Below are 20,545 nucleotides of genomic sequence, written 5' to 3'. Positions count from 1 at the left end.
TTTCAAGGAACTGAAGTTGACCTGAAGGAGTCAATAAGGCCTCCTGGAAAAATGGGCTGGTACCTTGCTTTCAGGATTCCCAGCAGCCTTACCCAGTAAGGAAGGTCACTTCCTGACAGGCCCAGGAACCTCAGGATACTTGGGGACCTCAAGAAGACAGGAATCCACCCACATCTATAGGTATTCCAGGCAGTCTGATGGCAAGCTCTTGGTTTGGCTTCTTAGCCTAAAGAGGCTGTTAAAAATTTGATCTGAACTTCCTTATAAAAGATCCAATAAGACAGTCTTTTAAAAGCCTACATGGTCAATCATTATTCTTGCTGCACTCACATGAGTTCATGCACACAGGCCAAAGTTTACTGCATGCAACTGAACTTAATTTGCAGACGAATTAGTCTTACCAGAGTTATCTTCCATAGAAACTGGGGTAATTCTATGTGGAAAGATAGGTCAGTAGGAACTTAAATATATGTCTGTGGATGTCAACTCTAGTTCTGTTAATTATTGTTGAGGTTTTGTTTTTCACCTGTACACCGGACTGCATACCGAATTGTCATTTCCTTCAATATCTGACTACAATTTTCCAAACTAACGTTTCCAATTTTTGTCGAATCCACTGACTTGGAATCATTGAGAACTAAAACTCCCCTTTTCGTGAATTGCAAACTGAAGTGGGACAACTTGAAGGGCACCTGGATGGCCCAGGCAGTTGCATCTGCTTTCAGCTTCCCTCCTGATCTCAGGGCCTGGGATCTAGACCCCTGCTGGGCTCCCTGCTCAGTGGGGGGTCTGCTTTTCCCTCTCCTTCTGCCCCTCCCCCAGCTTGTGTTCTCTAGTAAGTAAATTTTTTAAAAAATAATAAAGTGGGACAACTTGCTATCAACTTCAGAGCAATCAGCACAACAGTTCATGTCTGAGCAGAGTTCACACAGGTTGCTGTGTGGGCCACTCAGAAAGATCAACAGAGACCACAAATCGGCAGAATCTATCAGACTACCAGTGCTTGTTCTCACTCCACCTGAAGTTACTTTGAGCCTGACATCTATGAAATCTTCTCAACTGGGTACATTCAGAACTCTGAAACTAGAGTTCCAGGATGCCCAACTCTCAACCATTTTTTAAAATTTGTTTGTTTTCATAGAAATGCCTCTTATTGGGGCACTTGGGTGGCTCAGGTGGTTAAGCATCGGCCTTCAGCTCAGGTCATGATCTCAGGATCCTGGGATTGAGCCCTGCATTGGGCTCTCTGCTCAGGGAGAAGTCTGCCTCTCTTTCTCTCAAATAAATAAAATCTTTAAAAAAAAAAGAAAGAAAGAAAGAAAGAAAGAAAGAAAGAAAGAAAGAAAGAAAGAAAGAAAGAAAGAAAGGAAGGCCTCTTATTAAATACCTATAGGTTAGAGACCTAACATGGGTAATCCAACTTCATCGTTGCCTCCTTTAATTGAATTGACCTGTTGTCAGGACTAAGAAACTCATTGGTTGACATATGGAATCATCTATTAACACCGGTTCAAACCTACTTATACCAGATGGCCCAAGATGATAAAGTATTTCACAGTATTACTTAAATCCTTGAACAGATTATCAGGGTGGGCCCCAAAGATCAGGGACCTATTTTCATGGCTGAATCCTCCTTATTTAGGACAATGGTTGCAGACTGGATTTCAGACTCTTAGCTCTGCAGTTATTAAAGGGTTTGTTACTATAATCCTACTATAATCCTACTCTCTGGGTTATAATGTGCTCTACCCCTGACTTTCAGCTTATTGGCCACCCAAGAAGTTAATGTCCTCATCATTGACTTTGATCCCCTGGCATCACAGGGTGGATTGTAGTAGAAGCCCTGACAGTTTTTCTTTTTTTTTCTTTCTTTCTTTTGGTAATGCAAGGGCCTGCCTTAAGTTCCGATTGCAGAGGCATCCTTTACAGGGAAGGCTCTCCCTGTAACACATTGCCAGCCACAGGAACAGATCAAGAGGCCCGAGGAGCTTTCCTCAGTGAGACTCCTTTATTTTGGATCTTGGTTGATTTCAGTAACTGACAATTTGGGCCATTTCCCTTTTCTCCATCTGCACTTTAAATTCCCATTGTGTTTTTAAACTCACCAATGAAGAATAAGCCGATGAAACCATGGGCTCTACCCTGGCTCTCAATTAAAGTAGAAGCGCAAGGCCAGGAGCATTTTCTCTCTCTACGCACCACCCCACTATGTGGCCCCAGGTGTGCTGTGTAATCAAAGTCTTTTAAGTAATAAACCTATCCATTTTTCAAGCTTTCCTGATGGTCGTTGCAGGAGGTCTTCCAAACAATAAAAACCACAAGGACTGGTCCATTCACAACACTGGTTGAGACCAATGGAGGAACACGAATACCCTAGCCTTTCTGGGATGATTCTGAAACATGTAATACTTACTTAATATTCATTTTAAATGAATAAAATTTAAAAACATTAATTTGGCTTATATGGTTCCACTTACCACACAGACAGAAACCAGCCATTGAGGAAGGAAGTAGGAGCAGACTTAAGTGTGATGGTAGCAAGAGAAACATCAACCAATATTTTGATTTCTAGAGGTCAGAATAAAAAATTTAATGAACATATTAACACAGAATTCCGTAATGGCTGCTACATGCAGACTAAATCATAATTAATCTGCCTTGAACGTGTATCTAAAGCACAAAGGTATAAAAATGGTATTTTACATTGCTTCTCATCAAAACGACTTCCTAAAGTCAGAGCACCAAAGGGTTACATTTTATCTGTAGCACTTAGATGTTGATTCTTCAATTGCACAGAGTATATTAGATGCTGCAATGGAACATCTATATAACAATTAAAGGTCAATTCAGAATAAAATAAAATGGCAGGAAAATTAATTAGTGTAGTCATAAATGCTTTCTGCACATATATTCTCAAAGCACTTAACTTACTCAAGTGTTCTTCCTTTGTCTTGATAGACTTGTTAAATTATATAGGTTCTGATGGGCCTGAGTCCCATGTGAAATGAATGAAAACTTGAGAAATACATGGTTTATTCATTAACAGCATTTCTTAAAAGACTTTCTTGGCTCCACCAAGAAAGTGACCTTTACTTAAACTATTAGCTTTGAGAAGTTAGGTGTAAAGAAAAAGACAGTTTAAGGATTCTCCCAAAATGTGAACATTTACCAGACCATGCTTTTAAGCCTCTGATAGCTCTCCACTGTAACCACTGATTGATTAGGGACTCAAACCAAAATCAAATCTGCTTATCGTGTGACTCTCAAGCGCTAGCAACGGAAAACAATGTTTTTTTTATTTAAAAAAAAAAAAAGTCATCAATTTATTCATCCTCTCTCATTTCAAAAGGAAAACAAATCTTTGAAAGTCAATTTGTCCCTTCATAAGATGGATTTCTAAATGCTGAGTTCCTTCTGTTCAGTAGAGAGGTAGTAACTCTGATGAATCAGTATCCACAAAGTGGCATTTGGCAGAAGAGTAATGTTAGTTAGACAAATGTTCTGTGTAAGTCATAAGACATGACAGAGTGATAATTTTTATGGGCTGCAATAGGCAAGCACATTCAGATTCTCAGAACATCTTTCTGAGTTTAAAAAATGGGTTTGAGAGCAAAGACCTTAGAGATGCTACCAACCACATAAAGATATAGCACGTCAGAGATAAAATGGTACAAGAGCTAGTACATGAGGTGTCTGTCAAGTCCAAGGCCCAGGGATGCTTCAACACACACTCTGCGTTATGGCACTGAAAGTCTTGAAGCCTCCAGCTTCTTATTCTATCCCAACACGAAGGTGCACGCCACCTGTCTGTAAACTTGTGATACCTCATTATATCACTGTGCCATGGGTATCCCAATGAAAAGCTCCTGTCTGTATTTACTTGCTTATTCAATTCCCTGGCTTTATTTTCCTGGAAGAATTTGATAGACACCCTGATTTTCTGTAGCACTAACATGTGACAATAGGATCTTCATGAAACCCTCACAGGTAACTACATTCAGCTCCAAATGGCAGGTAATTGTTACCATTACTGAGCTTTATTACTTTATTTTTTTTAAGATTTTATTTATTTGACAGAGAGAGAGCACGGATGAGAGGTGGGGGGACAGAGGGACAGAGAGGAGGGGGAGAAGCAGATTTCCCGCTGAGCAGGGAGCCTGATGTGGGGCTCAGTCCCAGGACCCAGGGATCATGACCTGAGCTGAAGGCAGAAACTTAATCAACGGAGCCACGCAGGCGCCCCACCATTATGAGCTTTAATATGCCAGTATCATTTTAGATCTTCTGTAAGTTACCTAATGTAATCCCTACTACAACTTAAGGTATAAAGCTTTATTATTCCCATTTCAAGGATGAGAAAAGGCTTTGAAAAGTTAAATAATGTTCAGTCTCTCATGGGAGCATTCAGGGATAGCTCTAAACAACAAACCCAGGCCTCTTTCGTGCCAAAAACTCTGGTTTCTTCCACACTTGGGTAGAGTTATTTTCTGCATTCTGGGTGGCCTCAAATCTCCTTTTCCGGGATATCACCACCTGTGTACTTTTCCTTCTTTCCTTAACCTTGGTGTCTCCATAAAAATGGGTTATTCCCAAAAAGATCATACTCTAAACTGGTCTTTGTGTCAACAGTATGCTGGCAAGTGTTGAGGGTAAACACTTAACCAGTGGGGTGGAAGTGGGGAAGCACAAAAACAAAAAATCACATCTGATCTTTCTGCCCCCAAACAACAAATAGTCTAGAAATATGTTTCTAGAAGTATTGAGAGGGACTTTATTTTGTAATGTATCTAGAAGAACTTACTTTATCCTGGAAAAATCTAGAAGGACTTTAGTGTGTATATAGCCAGCACTATGTCTCTGACAAAATCGAGGTCTATGAAACAGTACAGTACCTGCCAGAGTTTGTGTTTTCTGTGAAAGCTTAAACCACCAAAAAACATAACTGCATGTCCCCTTGGGGGAGGTCACTGGCAAATCTTAGTCTGTATCAGTAAAAATTAGGGAATCACCAGGGAAGGTAGGATGAAGAATGACCAGCTCTTAAGGTTGAGAGAACTAGGAATCGGGTATCAAGCAAAGTTGGATGTTCTTAAAATACTGAAGACAATGGCAGCTTTCCTTGTTTGAAGTAGACAAACACATGCATTTAAACGCATATGGATGATTTACAGGAATAAGAATTTCCTGGTTGTTCATGTAAGCTTCTGTAAGAATTCAGGCACATTCAGCTCCAAGTTAAATTACGAAGTATATACAGTTTAATAATATATCTTTTTTTTCATCAGTTATTCTTCCTTCTATGACTTTTTACCACCTTGGCTTTTTAGAACTTGCTATTCCCTGACTGCAGAAATCTGCTCTCTCCAAATATAATGAGACCCACATCTCATCTTCAAAGCTTGTCTGGCCAGGTCATTGACTCATTGATCATCTACTTGGAGCTAATATATAATAAATAACTCATTATGGCTAAAGAGGCTATGTGAAAAAATACAGAAAAACAAGTTGGCATTTTAATTTGTACCCAAACCCTAGGAGTTTTTTAAGACTTTCTTATTCTTTAGCAGAACCCAGTCATAGAGGGAGAAGTGCAAGGTGGGCTGCTGTCTGCAGTCCTCAGAACATCCACTGCCATGCTGTCTAGAGCCAGACTTGCTGTCTGCAATACCAGACTTCTTAGCCTGCTTCCTCATCAGGACAGTTCTTTCCAATGTGACCATTCTATGTTTCAAAACCTGGTTATCAAAGCATCTTTCCCTTTTATCATCTACATCCTTAAGCCCATCAACACTTCCCTCTCCCATCCACTCTTTTCCATCATTAAAACTTAATTTCTCACCATGCTTTCAAGAACTCTTATCAATACACTTCAATCTGTCACTTCTTTCCAGCTCTTTCTTCCCTCTAGTCCAGCAAATCTCAGCATGCTTTTTCTCTGATTATTCCATTTCCAAGTTGAAGCACACAGTTGACTCTTGAACAATGTGGGGAGTTAGGGGAGTCAATCCTCTGCATAGTCAAAAGTCCACCTGTAACTTTTGACTCCCCCAAAACTTTAACAGCCTACTGATGCAAGGAGGCCTTACCAGTAACATAGTCAATGAGCACATATTTCGTATGCTATAGGTATTACATACTGTATTCTAACCAAGTAAGCTAGAGAAAATGTTAAGAAAATCATAACAGAATATATTTATAGGACTATATTTATGGGAAAAAAATCTAAGTGGACCCATGCAGTTCCAACCCATGTTGTTCAAGGGTCAGCTGTTTCTAAAGGTCACATTTTTTAAAAAATATTTTGTGAATATTTCCAAAGCAGAATATAGGATTCATTGGATTTGGGGAAAGGCAGTACAAGAAACAAACATACGACCACCCATGTACTCATATCCAGTAACAGGAATAAGAGACACAATGAGGGTAGTAATATTTATCTCCACTCAATATGGCACGTCTTACAACTGTGAAAGTAAGGAAGGAAAGAGGGCAGAGACAGTATTAAAATAATTTTGAGTCACAGTTAATTTAGTAAATGTGATCACAGATTCTTTACAAGGAATGAGTGGGATATGAAAAAAAAACCACTCCTATATCCATTTTTGAAAGATCATGATTTGGATAATGAGCTTATTGTATGAACCCCAATTCTTGAAGATCAGCATGAAAATGTGACTACAGAAAAACCATGGTGTTAAAACATTAAAAGTTGGGGCTTGGCCTTAGAACAATCCTAATGGTCACAAGACAATCCATTCCACCTTCCAGACTCTACAGAACATAAAACGTCAGAAGGAACCAAAAAACTGCTATCATCAGTCACCTAGATACTTCCAGTATACCGGGATGTTCCTTGTCATTTAATTATCCAGATGTCAAGCTAATTGTTTTCAGTTTCCTTTTGAGAGCTTTGTTTCACCCAGGTCTAGTCAACATTGAAATGATTTTTTCCTCCCTCTCTTCAATATTTTAAAGATCATATTTCTGAAAACACTGTTGTTATATACCACAGCATAGAGAATATAGATCATCTGGTATTGTAATTTACTGAGTTATTTATCTAATTATGTAACACTGATTTTGTGGCATTAATTTTACTCCTAGCTCTGGTCCCATCTTACCTGTCCATCACAAAAACACCTTGAGGAAAAGGCATCTTCACACCATTACCTGATGTTTTTAGGACCATGGTTTGCATGTATTATTCCTCACTAATAGGTGTTTGTTGAATAGGTCAATCTACCTTCCCTGGATAACCAATATTCAAAGAGCCACACTGCAAAGATCAACTAAGTATCGGTATATCCAACAGGAGTGGGTTTTCTACAGCATGCCGAATAACATTTTAGGATTTTGTGGTATTTCAAGGTCATCACTACAAATGATAAAGACTACTGAAGCATGAAATTGGGTGGTGCTATGTAATACAGGGCTAGGCGGCAAGATGGTAGAACATGTCACATGGTTCTGTAACCACCACCATCATGACCACCACCAGCACCACCACCCCTGGTTCCAGTACACTTAAGGTAAAGACCAGATTCCACATATGTCCCCACATAGCTTATTCCTTGTCCGCATCTCTATACTAGCAACCGCAGCTCACACATTCATCCTCTTCACTGTACTTCAGTCAGGTAGTTCTGTTTTTTATGTCCTCAGAGGTACCATAATTGCTCCTGCTATAAGCTCTTTGTCATATTATTCCTCCACGAGAAATTCTCCTATCTGCCCTTCCCTCTCTCTAAGTAGTCAATGCCTACCTACTCCTCAAGGAGATCTTTGAGACAGCTTCTGCCTTCAATGTAAGTTAAATTTCTTGGTTATATGCTCATATAGCTCTCGGAACACTTATTATAGTTTATAATTATGTATTCATGGAGAGATCACAGGGATAATGTCAATTTTGCCCCACTGTCCTCTGAGCAGTATGAAAGCTGGGTCTTCACCTGGTTTGCTTACTATTTGATCACGGTGCCTAGTATTGTGCTGAAAAGGAAGGAGTTGCTCAAAAAATATTTGTGAATACACCAGTGAATGTTTAATTTTATCTTCCGACTACTTCATATATGTACATATACAGGCATAGCACACACACACACACATTTTTTAATTTGGAATAATCATGCAAGGTTACCTAGGAGGCTGCCTAGGTATATTTTTAGGTAAACTCTAAGCCCAACGTGGGGCTCTAACTTGTAACCCCAATATCAAGAATCACATGCTCTACTGACTGAGCCAGCCAGGTAACCCCCTAAGTTGGGCATATTTTAAGCATATTTTAAATAGCAGGTGAGTCATTAACTTGGAGGTTATGGAAATCCATTGAAATTCTCATTACTCTAAACCCAAGTATTTTGTTTCTTTAATCAAATACACAGTACAGTCCATGGTAACAGTTAAATCTGGTGCTGATAGGGGATTTGCTGGATTTTTGTCTATGTGAAAATGACTTCATACTCCTGGCTAAAACATGAGCTAATATTTATCACTGAGAGCATTCAAAGCAACATGACCCTTTTGAATTCTAAGAATCAATGAAAATGTCAATTACTGCTAGATGGACAGGCAGAAAAGAATACAATTTTGTCCGTTCTACTCTTGTCCTGCAAGACTTATGCTCCTGTTCCATTTTCTGAACAATCTAGTAAAATTCAATTTACTTTTTCAATTTGTCTCCAGCCAAGCTTCCTTCTGTCAGCTATGCAGACATTTCAATGCTGGCCACGTAGAGCACCAGGAGAAGGACAACTAGAATGAAATTACCTGTGCATTTGCGATCTGTGTCTTCTTTCTTTGACCCACTAATCGTCAACTTGCAGTTGAAGTTTTCCTCCCAGTATTCAGCAAACCATACATTTCTTCTGTTGTTTTCAAGTGTGCGGGACGTAAAATAGGCATCAAACCCTAAACAGAGTTAAATGAAAAGGTCATTGCTTGTGGGGCACTGCTGGGACGTTTAGAAATAAAAATACCAGTGATGGTTTTTCTTTGTTTTAGTAGACTGGATGCTCTTTTGTGTCAATCAAAAAAAAAAAAAAAAAAAATATATATATATATATATATATTCCAGTGCTAACCTATGGCTAAGTCCCTATTTCAATCTGTCAGGCAGAGATGTGACTTACCAATGACACAGTCACGATGACCTTAGAGATGACATGATGATCACAACATGTCTTGCATCTCCAGTGATGCTAGACCAGGGACAAAGTGACTTCCTCCCCCTCATCAAGATAGTAATTGATAATTTCGGCGCTTACTATGGAGAGGATTCTGTGCTTCACATAGGTTCTTCTATTCATCTCAACAACCGAGACAGCAACTACCATCACTCCCACTTTGCCAGTGAGGAAACAGAGGCTCAGATGAAAGAGAAGCACACCCAAAGTCGACCATTAGGTCACGCTGCATCTCGGACTATGTGAGCTACTGACCTGTGAGTATCACGTTCACACCTGCCTCTCATTTAATAATGCTCCATTGTGTCATTGATATTCTAATCAAACTGGAAGTTTCTAAAAAGGCCACGAGTAAATGGGAGTCTCACATAAAGCTCAGTGCTGCTCAGAGTGCAGTGGTGTGTGTGACGAGCAGACACTCAAGAGGCCAGGGCCGCAGGAAATCTCTGGCGAGCTCTTTAGGAGCGCAGCCTTAAAGATTCCAACGGAGCCACAGGGTCTCAGGAGAATCAGATAGGAGTCAGTGACACGAGGTGGGCCGGAGGGACAGCTCCGCTCACTTCCTAAGTCAGGGGAACAGGAGCAAGGGCACGCTCCCCTCATCTTCCTTTCATCTTCCTGCAGGAATGAGGAGGACCCCACCTCCTTCCCTCACGTCACCTTGTTTGGGGTGGTGAGAAGACTTTGGAAACACACAGAGGTCAGGGTTAACAACCACAGGAGATGGACTTGCTTCCACATTATTTAAATTACTCAGTGTTCCCCTCATTTAAAGGCCATTAAAAAAAAAAAAAAAAGCTCCAGACTCTAAACTTCATGAGAGGAACATATCAGGTTAACCGTATTCATCACTAAGTGGCCAACACCAAATCCGCGGCCTCATGAATGAGGCCATATATGAAACCTACTATAAATGGAAAATCTGAAATAAATGAGACAGAGTAAAAAGAAAAAAAACATAAAGCACAAGAGATTATATAATATTTTAGGGAAAATAGAAAGAGTATTTGGCATCTCTTAGGTCATTTTCCAGGCTCTTGTCAGTAAATGCTGGCCAACTGTCCTTTTATCCCACTACCCACTACCTTAAGGGACTTGAAAGTAATCTGGATAGAGCATGTGATCACATTGTTATCAATTCTGATTAAGCTATCTGGCTGGAAGTCCTCCCGCCTCACTGTTCTCCCACAGTCCTGCCTCCAGATGACTGTTAAGTACAACACAATATTCCTAAACAAAGGAAAATCTTTGGGGGAAATAGACATGAATCCCCAATGTCTCCAAGAACACTAAATGTATTCCGTCATGTATATACACACACCCGCATACAAGGTGACTGGTGACCAGCTTTCACTTCTTTCACCATTTTGCCCCATGTTCTCCCTGGTCCCACTTGGCCCCCCCAAAAAACCCAATTAATCAACAGTGGTAGATTGTGACAATGACCCCTGATTAGACCCTGCTTCCAGGGCTTCATACCTATATACATGTCCCCTTTTATGCACCATGCCCTTCTCTCTGGGGGACGTGGACAGGTGGGACGCAGGCAGAGGCTGGGAAGCCGTGGGCTCACTGCGGCTTGTTTTTGTGGAATTCTCTTTCTTGGAACCCAGCTGCCATGCTCTAAGACAATTGACAGGAGGACGGTAGGTCAGGTGGAAAAAGCCCAGCCAGTCTCAGCAAACTTGTTTGGAGACTGCAGCCCTCCAGCGGACTGCCGTAGAAACACTTAGCCGAGACCAGCTCAGGTTGCCCAATGGTGGTTGTTGATTAAGCCAGTAACATGGGAGGCAGTTTTGTAAGTAGCCAGACAACTGAAACACTCCTTTATCGCAGCACCTTGAGCCTCTCTCTCTGCGCGACACCCAAACAACGCACCCTTTAGGAAGAGGCGCCCTCAACAGAACAAGTTTCAGAAGTAAGGTCTTCTGCCGCATGCCACAGGTCTGAATTCCAAACCAGCCTCAGAGTGGGAACTAGTAAAATGGCTCAGATTGTAGCAAGGACATATGCATGCCCCAGCTCAGAAGAAAACATCTGTAAAGGGCACCTCATCATTGAAAATGTCTATCGCTTCAAAACGCTTTTCTCCATCCTGTGTCTGCGGGAAATGCAAAAGCCCGTTGAGGAAGGAAGGATCAGTATTGTGCTAACGCAAGGTAGGTGACTGTGGAACATTTAAAAGAGAAGAAAAAGAAAGGAAAGCCGCAGTCAGAACTTCCCTGTGATCTGAGCAAGAACAAACAGACGTCAGGAAAGCAAGCAGGCACCGTGAAGGCTGTGTGCATTCACTGCAGCCCAGTGCAGAAAAGGAGCAGGATCTCTGAAGCGCAACCCCTGTCCTTTTCACTCACATATATAGCTGGTGCTTAGCTTCGTCCTCTTCCTCCTCCCTGTGGGCCTGCTGGCTACCGGCGCCTGAAAGTTGAGAACGGCTCTTGCTTCCCAAATACATGCATATATGAATTTCCTGAGTATCTCCTAAGATGCAGATTCTGATTGAGGAGGTCTGGGGTGGGCCCAAAATACACGGCGTTTTTAACAAGCCCCAGGTGATGCTTGTGCTGCCTGTACGTTAAGAAGCAGGACTCCAGGCCAAATCCTGCATTTTAACAAACCCCATGCGATCCTCATACTGCCCATACTTTGAGAAGCAGGATTCTAGAGCAAATCCTGAACTTCAGCAGGTGGGACTTAAGCAGTTCCAGCCCAATTTGTAAGATCTCAGTATTGTCACCCTCTCAGTCTCAAATTTATGCCTTGGTTCAGATGAGAGGGTCTTTGCTTCCATAGTTGAGACATTTGCTCAGTCCCTGGCTCAGTACGGCCACCATCCCGTTGCCTGCAGATGGCCTGGGAAGAGAGAACGTGCTGCATTACTTGCTGGTGAGTTTTCCTGCTGTGCTTGCTGTGTCTGTATATTCCTGAGCACTGCTGCTCTGGGCCCCTTTGCAGCCTCCAAAGCTGTTCCTCACCTGTATGCCCTGTCACCACTCTGGGCTCTCCAGCCTGGCATTTCAATCTAGCTGCTGTGTCTTAGTGTTGCTGAAAAGGTAACCTGAAATAGCCCCGTGTCTTCACTACCTCCTCTGAAGGTCCATGAGCTCTAAGGGGAAAACTCAGAGCTCTCAGTTAAGTAGTAATGGAACATATATTTGCTTTTGAGTGGCATCCTGAAGACCTCAACAGTTTGGTTTTTTCGGTATGGAAGCCACACAGTGTGCTGGTGAATATAGACATCGGAGACACACTGTGTGGGTCTGACTCCAACATTCCCATTTTCTACCTGTATGACCTTGAGCAGATGACTCAGCCATTTTGTGTCTGTTTCCTCATCTGTGGAAGGGGATTAATATTAATATCTACTTTAGTACTGTTAGGATTAAGTGAGCTATTATTTGTAAAGTACTCAGCATTGTGCCTGATGAAGTAAAATATTGACTCTTGGTTGTAAAATAACCTTAGTCATCCATTAGATATTTCTTGAGCACGTACCCTGTGACAGGCACTATTCTCTACACTCACTAATCTTGGGTTAAGACAGATGGCCCCTCATTGGATTGATAGCTAGCCTGATGGGGAAGATAGATTTTGGCAAGTATCACTTAAATATAAAATTACAACTGTGATGGTTTCTATGAAGGAAGGGTACATGGTGTTTGGGGAGCACACACACATGCACAGAGAGAGAGAACTGTCTTGGAGGGCCAGACAGGGCTTCCTGGAGGGAGTAAACACAGACAAGGAAAGGAAACAAAACAAAACAGATTTTAACTGGAAGTGGAGAAAGCAAAGAGACTGGACATTTATTCAGATGGAATAGCATGTACTTTGTATTAAGAATATTGAAGTCATTTAGCATTACAAAATCTCCCAGGACAACCAGTCCTTAAAATCAACAAACATAAACAAACCATCTCCTATGTATATGCAATCTAGAATTGCTACTAAAATTCTAATAAACCAATGGCATAAATGTCAATGTTAATGAATGAATATATGAATAAGCTATTCTTGTGAGTAGATGTCAAAATCTTTGTCAGATTTCTATTTGGTCATACAAAAAATTGCACTGATAGTAAAATTACAAAGATAATAAGCACTTCATACTCATTTTCTCAATGAGTGTCACATAAATCCTAAGAAGTAGGTACTAATCATATCAACAATTTGGAGGTAGGAACTAAGGCTCAGAGAGAAATTTGGGCCCAAATGAGCCTGCTTCCAGACTCTGCTTTTTGACGTCCATACATAGAGCGGTGTTTCAACATTTTGGTGGGAATCACAATCATCTGGAGAGCTGATGAAGAAAATAGAGATCATGGAGGCAGGTCAGCCCTGTTGTTTTCCCCTCAAGTTCCCCAGGAGATTCTCATATTCCAAAGATTGAGAACCATGGCTATGGTGCTTTGCTGGGGTCCACTTATGCCACCTCTTTACCCTCTCTAATAAATGCCCCAACACCAAACTACTGTATCAAACAGCAATTCCGCTAGGCAACTGGACAGTTCAACAGGTGGGAGGGCAAAACTATTCTATGATCAGGTGTTGGAAGGGGTGAACCAATCAAAATGGTAAAACTGGCAGCATGGGCTCACCTTGCTGGGCAAAAACCAGTTTCAGAAAACAGCTTGTCCTCTCAGACGATTTGAAGAAGCAGAAGCAAAGGTCAATAGCTGTTATTCAATCGAGTGAATCCTTGGTGATTTACCTCAGCTTAATTGAGTCCAATTTCTTTCAGGACCTACCAGTTTGTTTATTTCTCTTTAGCAGGGCCATGGCAAGAGATAAATTAAGTCTCACTGGTTCCCTCATTTTCATCCGTATGGAATGAAGCTGTCCAGGAAATATTCAAGTTTTTAAAAGAGACCTTGCTGTAGCCATGTGTTGAAAATCCCTTGGAATGTTCTCGGTTGCCTTTTGGGTTACGCATACATCATATCTCTGCTTTATTAATAGACAAGGAGCTTCTGCTATGATGTGGTCCAAAGCTTTCCCTCTGGCTGCAGGCACTAACCCAACACTCTTGGCCTGTCATCACAGTTCCTGTAGCCTAGTGATTTTACCTTTTTTTTTTTTTTTTTTTTTTTTAAGAAGGCTCCATGGTGTGGAGCCCAATGGGGGCCTGAACTCACAATCCCAAGATCAAGACCTGAGTCTAGATTAAGAGTTAGACGCCCAACTGACTGAGTCACCCAGGAGCCCCAACTTGGTATGTATGTATGTATGTATGTATGTATTTTAAGGAATAGGGTATTTAATACAAGATGTGTAATCACCAAGGTGTAACAGAATCAGGGACAGAAGCAGAAAGCGGAGTAACTCTAATAATATATGTATAGAGGGGTGTGTATGTGTATTCCAGTGAATTGAGACTTTATTCCTATTCTTATAGGAGCTCAGAAGAAAAGTGATCTGGACACACATGTCTTTATATTGGTTAAATTATCAGAGTTTTAAATTTTAACCAAGGCACTAAGACTGGGATTTCAGCTCACAGAAAACAGAATAAGAATTATGTTAAAGGAAAAAGGTCATTCTTGTATGTGGAACTGATGAAATTCTTAATATTAAATTATTCCTTTTGTTGAACAGATTATTTTAATTTCATAAATTAATCTACAGGTGATTTTAAGGCAAATGTCTCACTGGGTACATGTTGAACAAAATTTGTATAACCTTGGAAGTAAACTTAAAACAATACGGAAATAATAAGCAGGGTTTTAGCTAGCATTACAAGTACATTTATATGGTTCTTTCCTCTTTAACTGGGGTGCTGCCCTCAAATGCCCCCTGAAATTTGTGGCTGAGACAAGAGTGTGCAAATCAATAGACACGTAATTCATCCAGGGCAGGATGTTTGGGAGGTGACCTTTCCAGCTGAGGAGGAAGAAGCTCTCATAAGTGTGTGGCATGAGAGGAAAGCTCTCAGAGTGTCAAGAGGGGGTTAGAGGACACAGCTGCCTGTTCAGCCAGGGTGAAGAGATGCTGACAGATACTAATGGGGCTTTGCGCAGCATAAGAGAGTAACCAGTAAGTAGCCCTGATTGCTGCTTTAACCACACAAGTCATGCATTGTGCATTAGAACATCACTGTCAGCCTAAATGGCAGGGAGCACCCAAGGCTTCCTTCTACCAGCTCATAAAGGGGAGGTTCTTAGCTCTTCCTGAGCCACCTATGTTGTACGCTCGGCTCAGGAAGGATGACTAGTGAGAAACATGAAGGTTCTGGGACACCATAGGGAAGCTCTGCTAACAAACAAATCTGTGAGTCAAAGAATAAAAAGAGAATGAGAGAGAATGACAGTGAGAAAGAGGGAAGGGAAAGGAGGAAAGAAGAGAAGAAAGGAGAGGAGAGAGGGGACGAGGGACAGAGGGGAAGGGACGAGGGGAGGATAGGCAAGAAGAACAGAATAGAATAAGAACCTGGGGAACTCACATTGTCTGCTACGAAGAGGGTAAATCTGAAAAACAAATGTTGAAAACAAGTCGTTATTTGTTTTACCTCTTTTTCCATGTCTATGATATAACTCATAGTGGGTTAAATTGGGGTCCTCACGGCACGTATTGCATGGTGCACTGGGTGTTATACACAACTAATGAATCATCGAGCCTTACGTCGGAAACCGGGGATGTACTGTATGGTGACTAACATAATATAATAAAAAATCATTAAAAAAAAAATTGGGGTCCTCAAAAAGATATGTCCATATCCCAACCCCCTGAACTTGTGAGTATGGCTTTGTTTGAAAAATATTTTGATAATGGATGACAAGAAATTATATGGCAAAAGGAATTAAGTTAAAGATCTCTGAGCGCGATCATCCTGCGTTGTCTGTACGGGCCATAGATCCCATGACAGGTGTCCTTACAGGAGACAAAGGCAGCCGGAGCTGTGGGGGAGGCCATGTGTAGATGCAGGCACAGACTAGAGTAATGGAGCCGTGAGCCAAGACATGCCTGGAGCCACCTGAAGCTGGAAGAGGCAGGAAGCATCCTCCCCTCAGCCCCGCCCCCAGCCTTCAGAGGAAGCAGCGTCAAACAGACATCCTCATTTCAGACTTCTGGACTCCAGAACTGTAAGATTATGAAGTTCTGTTGTTATGGAGCCCCTGGTAAACTAATGCACTCACGATAAGTAAAAAAGTCTTATTGGTAGATACCTTTCTTTCTATGGCTTCTCTCTGGTCTGAATGACAACATTTGTTTCTCAGATGTTGCAAACTGATGTCTTGCAGAATATATTTAACCTATGGACTTGTCCTTTCTATTTCTCCCAAGAGTATTTCATTTTATTTTTTTTCCAAGAGTATTTTAAAACTAATTTAAAAATCAGAAGATTTCACTTCTAAGTCCACATTTTTGGCTTCACTTGTAAAGTCAGAAGATCCTTTAACACAGACCCCGTTCCCACGTGGCAGCAATCGGGTGCCGAGGAATAGCTATTCCCCTCAGGTAAGCCTCTGTTCTTCAGCTCACAGTATTTCCCCACCACCTCTGATGGCTTCAACCTGGCCCCTTTTTGTATTTGTAAGATGCATGTTGTCATGGTTGACACCGAAGTTTCCACCCCCAAGAAATGCAACGCCCCTTACTTCAATACACCTTTGCTGCAACATGAGTGGTATACAGTCTCCACTGAATTGAGTATCTCAGGCCCCTAAGCATATATCCATGAAGAAAGCTACTAAGATCAGAGGGAAGTTGGGAAAGAAGCAGGATTTAAAATTAACACAGAGTGCGCTTGGGTGGCTCAGTCAGTTAAACATCTGACTCTTGATTTTGGCTCAGGTCGTATTCTCAGGGTCGTGAGATCAAGCCCCACCTTGGGCTCTGTGCTGGGTATGGAGCCTGCTTAAGATTCTCTCTCTCCTTCACCCTCTGCTCCCCACCCTAAAAAACAAACAACTAACACAGAGAAATGTATCCTCATATACACAAACAATAATCACTTAAAAGATGTAACAAAAGAGAAGACCACAATTAAAAGAATAACAACAACAAAGAATACCTATTAAAGAACAGGTGTACACTTCTATGTAATCAAGTTGTCCTTCAGGAGGTTTGTTTTAATTAATTAATTAGTTAACGTTTCCCTTAGGTCAATCCTCTTGAAGCTAAATTATGCATTTTACATGATTTTAATAAAAATATTAACATCTTTTTCCCCCTAGAGCTAGACAAGTTACCTTCAAAGTTCGTATGGAAAAAATACAAGAATGAGGAGACTTCTGAAAAAGAAGAGCAACAGAGCGTGAGTGTTTGAGGGTGCTGAGGGTTGGAGGTCAGGATGAGGAGGGCAAACTCTCCCAGGTAAGATATTGTAACAACAGATTATAAATTCTCTATGATTAAAAAAGAGTCCACGGGATGCCTGGGTGGCGCAGTCGTTAAGCGTCTCCCTTTGGCTCAGGGCGTGATCCCGGAGTTCTGGGATCAAGCCCCGCATCAGGCTCCTCTGCTGGAAGCCTGCTTCTTCCTCTCCCACTCCCCCTGCTTGTGTTCCCTCTCTCGCTGGCTGTCTCTCTGTCAAATAAATAAATAAAATCTTAAAAAAATAAAGAGTCCTGACACAAGAATGAAGAGATCAATGGACCAGTGAAATCTGACAGAAAGTGCAGAAAGACTTGATTACACATGGGAATTTCATATAATAGAGAATAAAGGTAGTGTTTCAAATCACTAGAAACATGTTACCCTTTTAATAATCATATTAATAAACAGCAACTGGTTGGATAATTGGTTAATGATAACATTGGACCCCAGTTCAGAATGTGACATTGTATTAGCCCACAAAAAAATATGGGAAGCATTGCATGGACTTAACCACAGTAAGCGAATATGGGGTTTTCCATCTCTGTAAGAGAATGGATTTTGTACAGTTGCAGAAACCGGAGATCCTCCGCCCTTGGTGTGATGCCACCTGTGGCAGGCCATCCACAGTAGGGTCCAGTGGTATGCAGCATACTCCCCATTCCCTGGGCACGGGGCCCCAACTGCACTTGTACAAGGCTGTGGGAGATCAAGTCCTTGTCTGTCTGTCTCTCTCTCATGACTCTGAGCTCTTACCATGCAGAGACTGCCCAAGTGCCTATAAACATTTATCGAAGTAAATCGAAGTTGGAGACATGTAAATCAGTTGGCGAGAAAATCATTACTGATCTAGTGGGATAACTTAGGCTCTCAGATGCACCCCCAAATTTGCTGGCTGTATCTATTGAGAGTGGTGGAAACCAGCCATTATTTTGAGAAAACAAATAAGAATTACGGCAATGGAAATTATCCCACAAAGAACAAAAATCCCATGGGAAGTATTTATGGCTGAGGTAGAAGGAATAATGTTTGCAATATCATTCCACAAAATGCCTCCAAAGGGCTGTTGCATATTATATAATGCTAGAATACTTGCCATTTTTCACTCTTTTAAACTGTCTGGGACGCAGAAGGGCATTTTATGTAATCTGAGTACACTTATATGGGAACAAATATGGGTATAAACAATACATATTGAATTGATAGTTTTAGCATTAGAGTGGTTAAAAGCAGACTCCTAAACTAGAATTCTAGGGTTCAATTCCTAGTTTTGTCACTTGCTAAGCTAGATGACCTTGAGCAAATGACATAATTAGACTAAGTTTCTCAGTCTTTAATATGAGGATGATGATAATATCTACTCCATAGGATTGTTAAGAGGTTTCTATAGGAGAATACATGCAGGGTTGAGAATAATGCATGGCACATAATAAGAGTATAGATGTTAGCTAAATTAAAAGAAAATGAACAGACACACATGTAAAGTGAGAAAAAAAGAGAAAGAGAATACAAGAAGAGGAAATTTAGAAAACAACTTGAACACCAGAAACTCTCGATAAAATAGTCATCTATCAAGGTCCTGACTTTGGAGTCAGAGGGACTTCTCTTATGCTAAGTGGATCTCTTACTGTCTATGTTTCGTTGTTGAACTGGATATTCATTCACTCATTTGCTTCTCCATTCATTTGTGCATGCATATATGCATTCATTCATTTATTCTAGAAGAAACTTAAAGTGGTATCTTTGTTTCACCTATTAAATGAGTACAGTTATACCTACCTTACAGATGGGTGGAAAGATTTAAAATATGAAGCCTACGCCAGCTAATATCTTACAGTTGCTCAGTACCTGGAGGTTCCTTCCTCTTCTTTCGTAAGCAGTTTTAGTATCAGCTCCAGGCAGTATAAAGCAATCAACTGCCTTGCCTTTGAGAAAGCCCCTCCTCGATTTCCTATGCCATATGCAGCATCTATGAGCTTAAAGCTGGAATAGATGTTGTTTTGCGGCAGGTCTGGATGCATGGGTCAGTAGATAAGAAAGATAAAAGCCCATCCCTCAAGGGAGTGCTTTAGGAGGTGATATTTGAAGAAGCCAACTTCCTGGAGGCCACAGGGTATGGTGGAAGGCTCCTGCTTTTCTTTCTTCTACCCTACCTTCTTAATGATGCTAAGCTTAAACCCCTGTGTTAGCTGGTTAAACGTTCTATCCAGAGCATTGGTCAAGGACCTGACTCACCGATCATTCATGTAGGTTACAGCATTAACTTGGCCTTGGGTTTTTATTGTCATTCCTATCATTTCTTGCCTCCCTCCCCTTCTGCCCCCTCACCTTTCCCTTCGTTCAACCATACTATGTTATTTTCAAGATATCTCCTATTTCCATGTCTTTCTTTCCTCTCCAGTAACAATGAACCTACGACTTGTGGTGCTAAATTCGTGCAATCTTGGTTGTAACACATATTAGCGCTATGTGTCAAAAGTCACAAAACGTGCAAACTCTTTGATATAGTGATTTTACTTCATGGTACTTACCTAATGAAGTAAGTATATGCATTTTTATATAAGATGTATGAAGTACTGGATGATATTAAGAAATCATTAATTTTATCAAATGTGATAATGGCATGATGATTACATAAATCGGTTCCTACCAATTAGAAATACATTCTGAAATATTTTAGGTGAGAAGTCCTAATGTCCAGGATTTGATCTGACATGTCCCTTCACCATAAAAGTTCAGAGGGAAGAGTTAAAACATGGAAAAACACATGGTGCTGTTGGTCACATTTGCATACAAGGAAATATGGTATATGGTAGGGATTGTCTTTATAGAAACCAAGAATAGCAGGGTGTGTGGCAAACATTGTTTATTGATTGGTCAGTGTCTGTAGCTTAATATTGCTGTTTGCATTATAAAGACTTTTTCTTTTTTTCTGTAGGACCCAAAAGAGTTTAGAATTCTCTATGATTTCCTATTAGACCACCAAGAGGCTTCCTCATGGGAGAGAAGTACAAGGATGGAAGGGAGCATATCCTACATTCCATAGAACA

General features: G+C 41.0%; 1 protein-coding gene across 3 annotated transcripts in view; it reads right to left on the bottom strand.

The window, feature by feature from the left end:
- GRM7 (glutamate metabotropic receptor 7) overlaps positions 1 to 20,545 on the bottom strand; it is an 852,405-nt gene that overhangs the window by 307,693 nt on the left and 524,167 nt on the right. For all 3 annotated transcript variants that reach the window (XR_007191722.2, XM_057311893.1, XM_044385029.3), the window contains exon 5: positions 8,767 to 8,907. Coding sequence is in view for 2 of the 3 variants with exons in the window: in XM_057311893.1 (XP_057167876.1) it covers positions 8,767 to 8,907 (141 nt within the window). In the remaining variant the exon portion in view is untranslated. The remainder of the gene's footprint in view (positions 1 to 8,766; positions 8,908 to 20,545) is intronic.

This window comes from Ursus arctos, unplaced genomic scaffold (genome assembly GCF_023065955.2).
Source record: "Ursus arctos isolate Adak ecotype North America unplaced genomic scaffold, UrsArc2.0 scaffold_14, whole genome shotgun sequence".
Taxonomy (NCBI): domain Eukaryota; kingdom Metazoa; phylum Chordata; class Mammalia; order Carnivora; family Ursidae; genus Ursus; species Ursus arctos.
The sequence above is the reverse complement of the archived record's forward strand: the minus strand, read 5'-3'. Positions and strand labels throughout refer to the sequence as shown.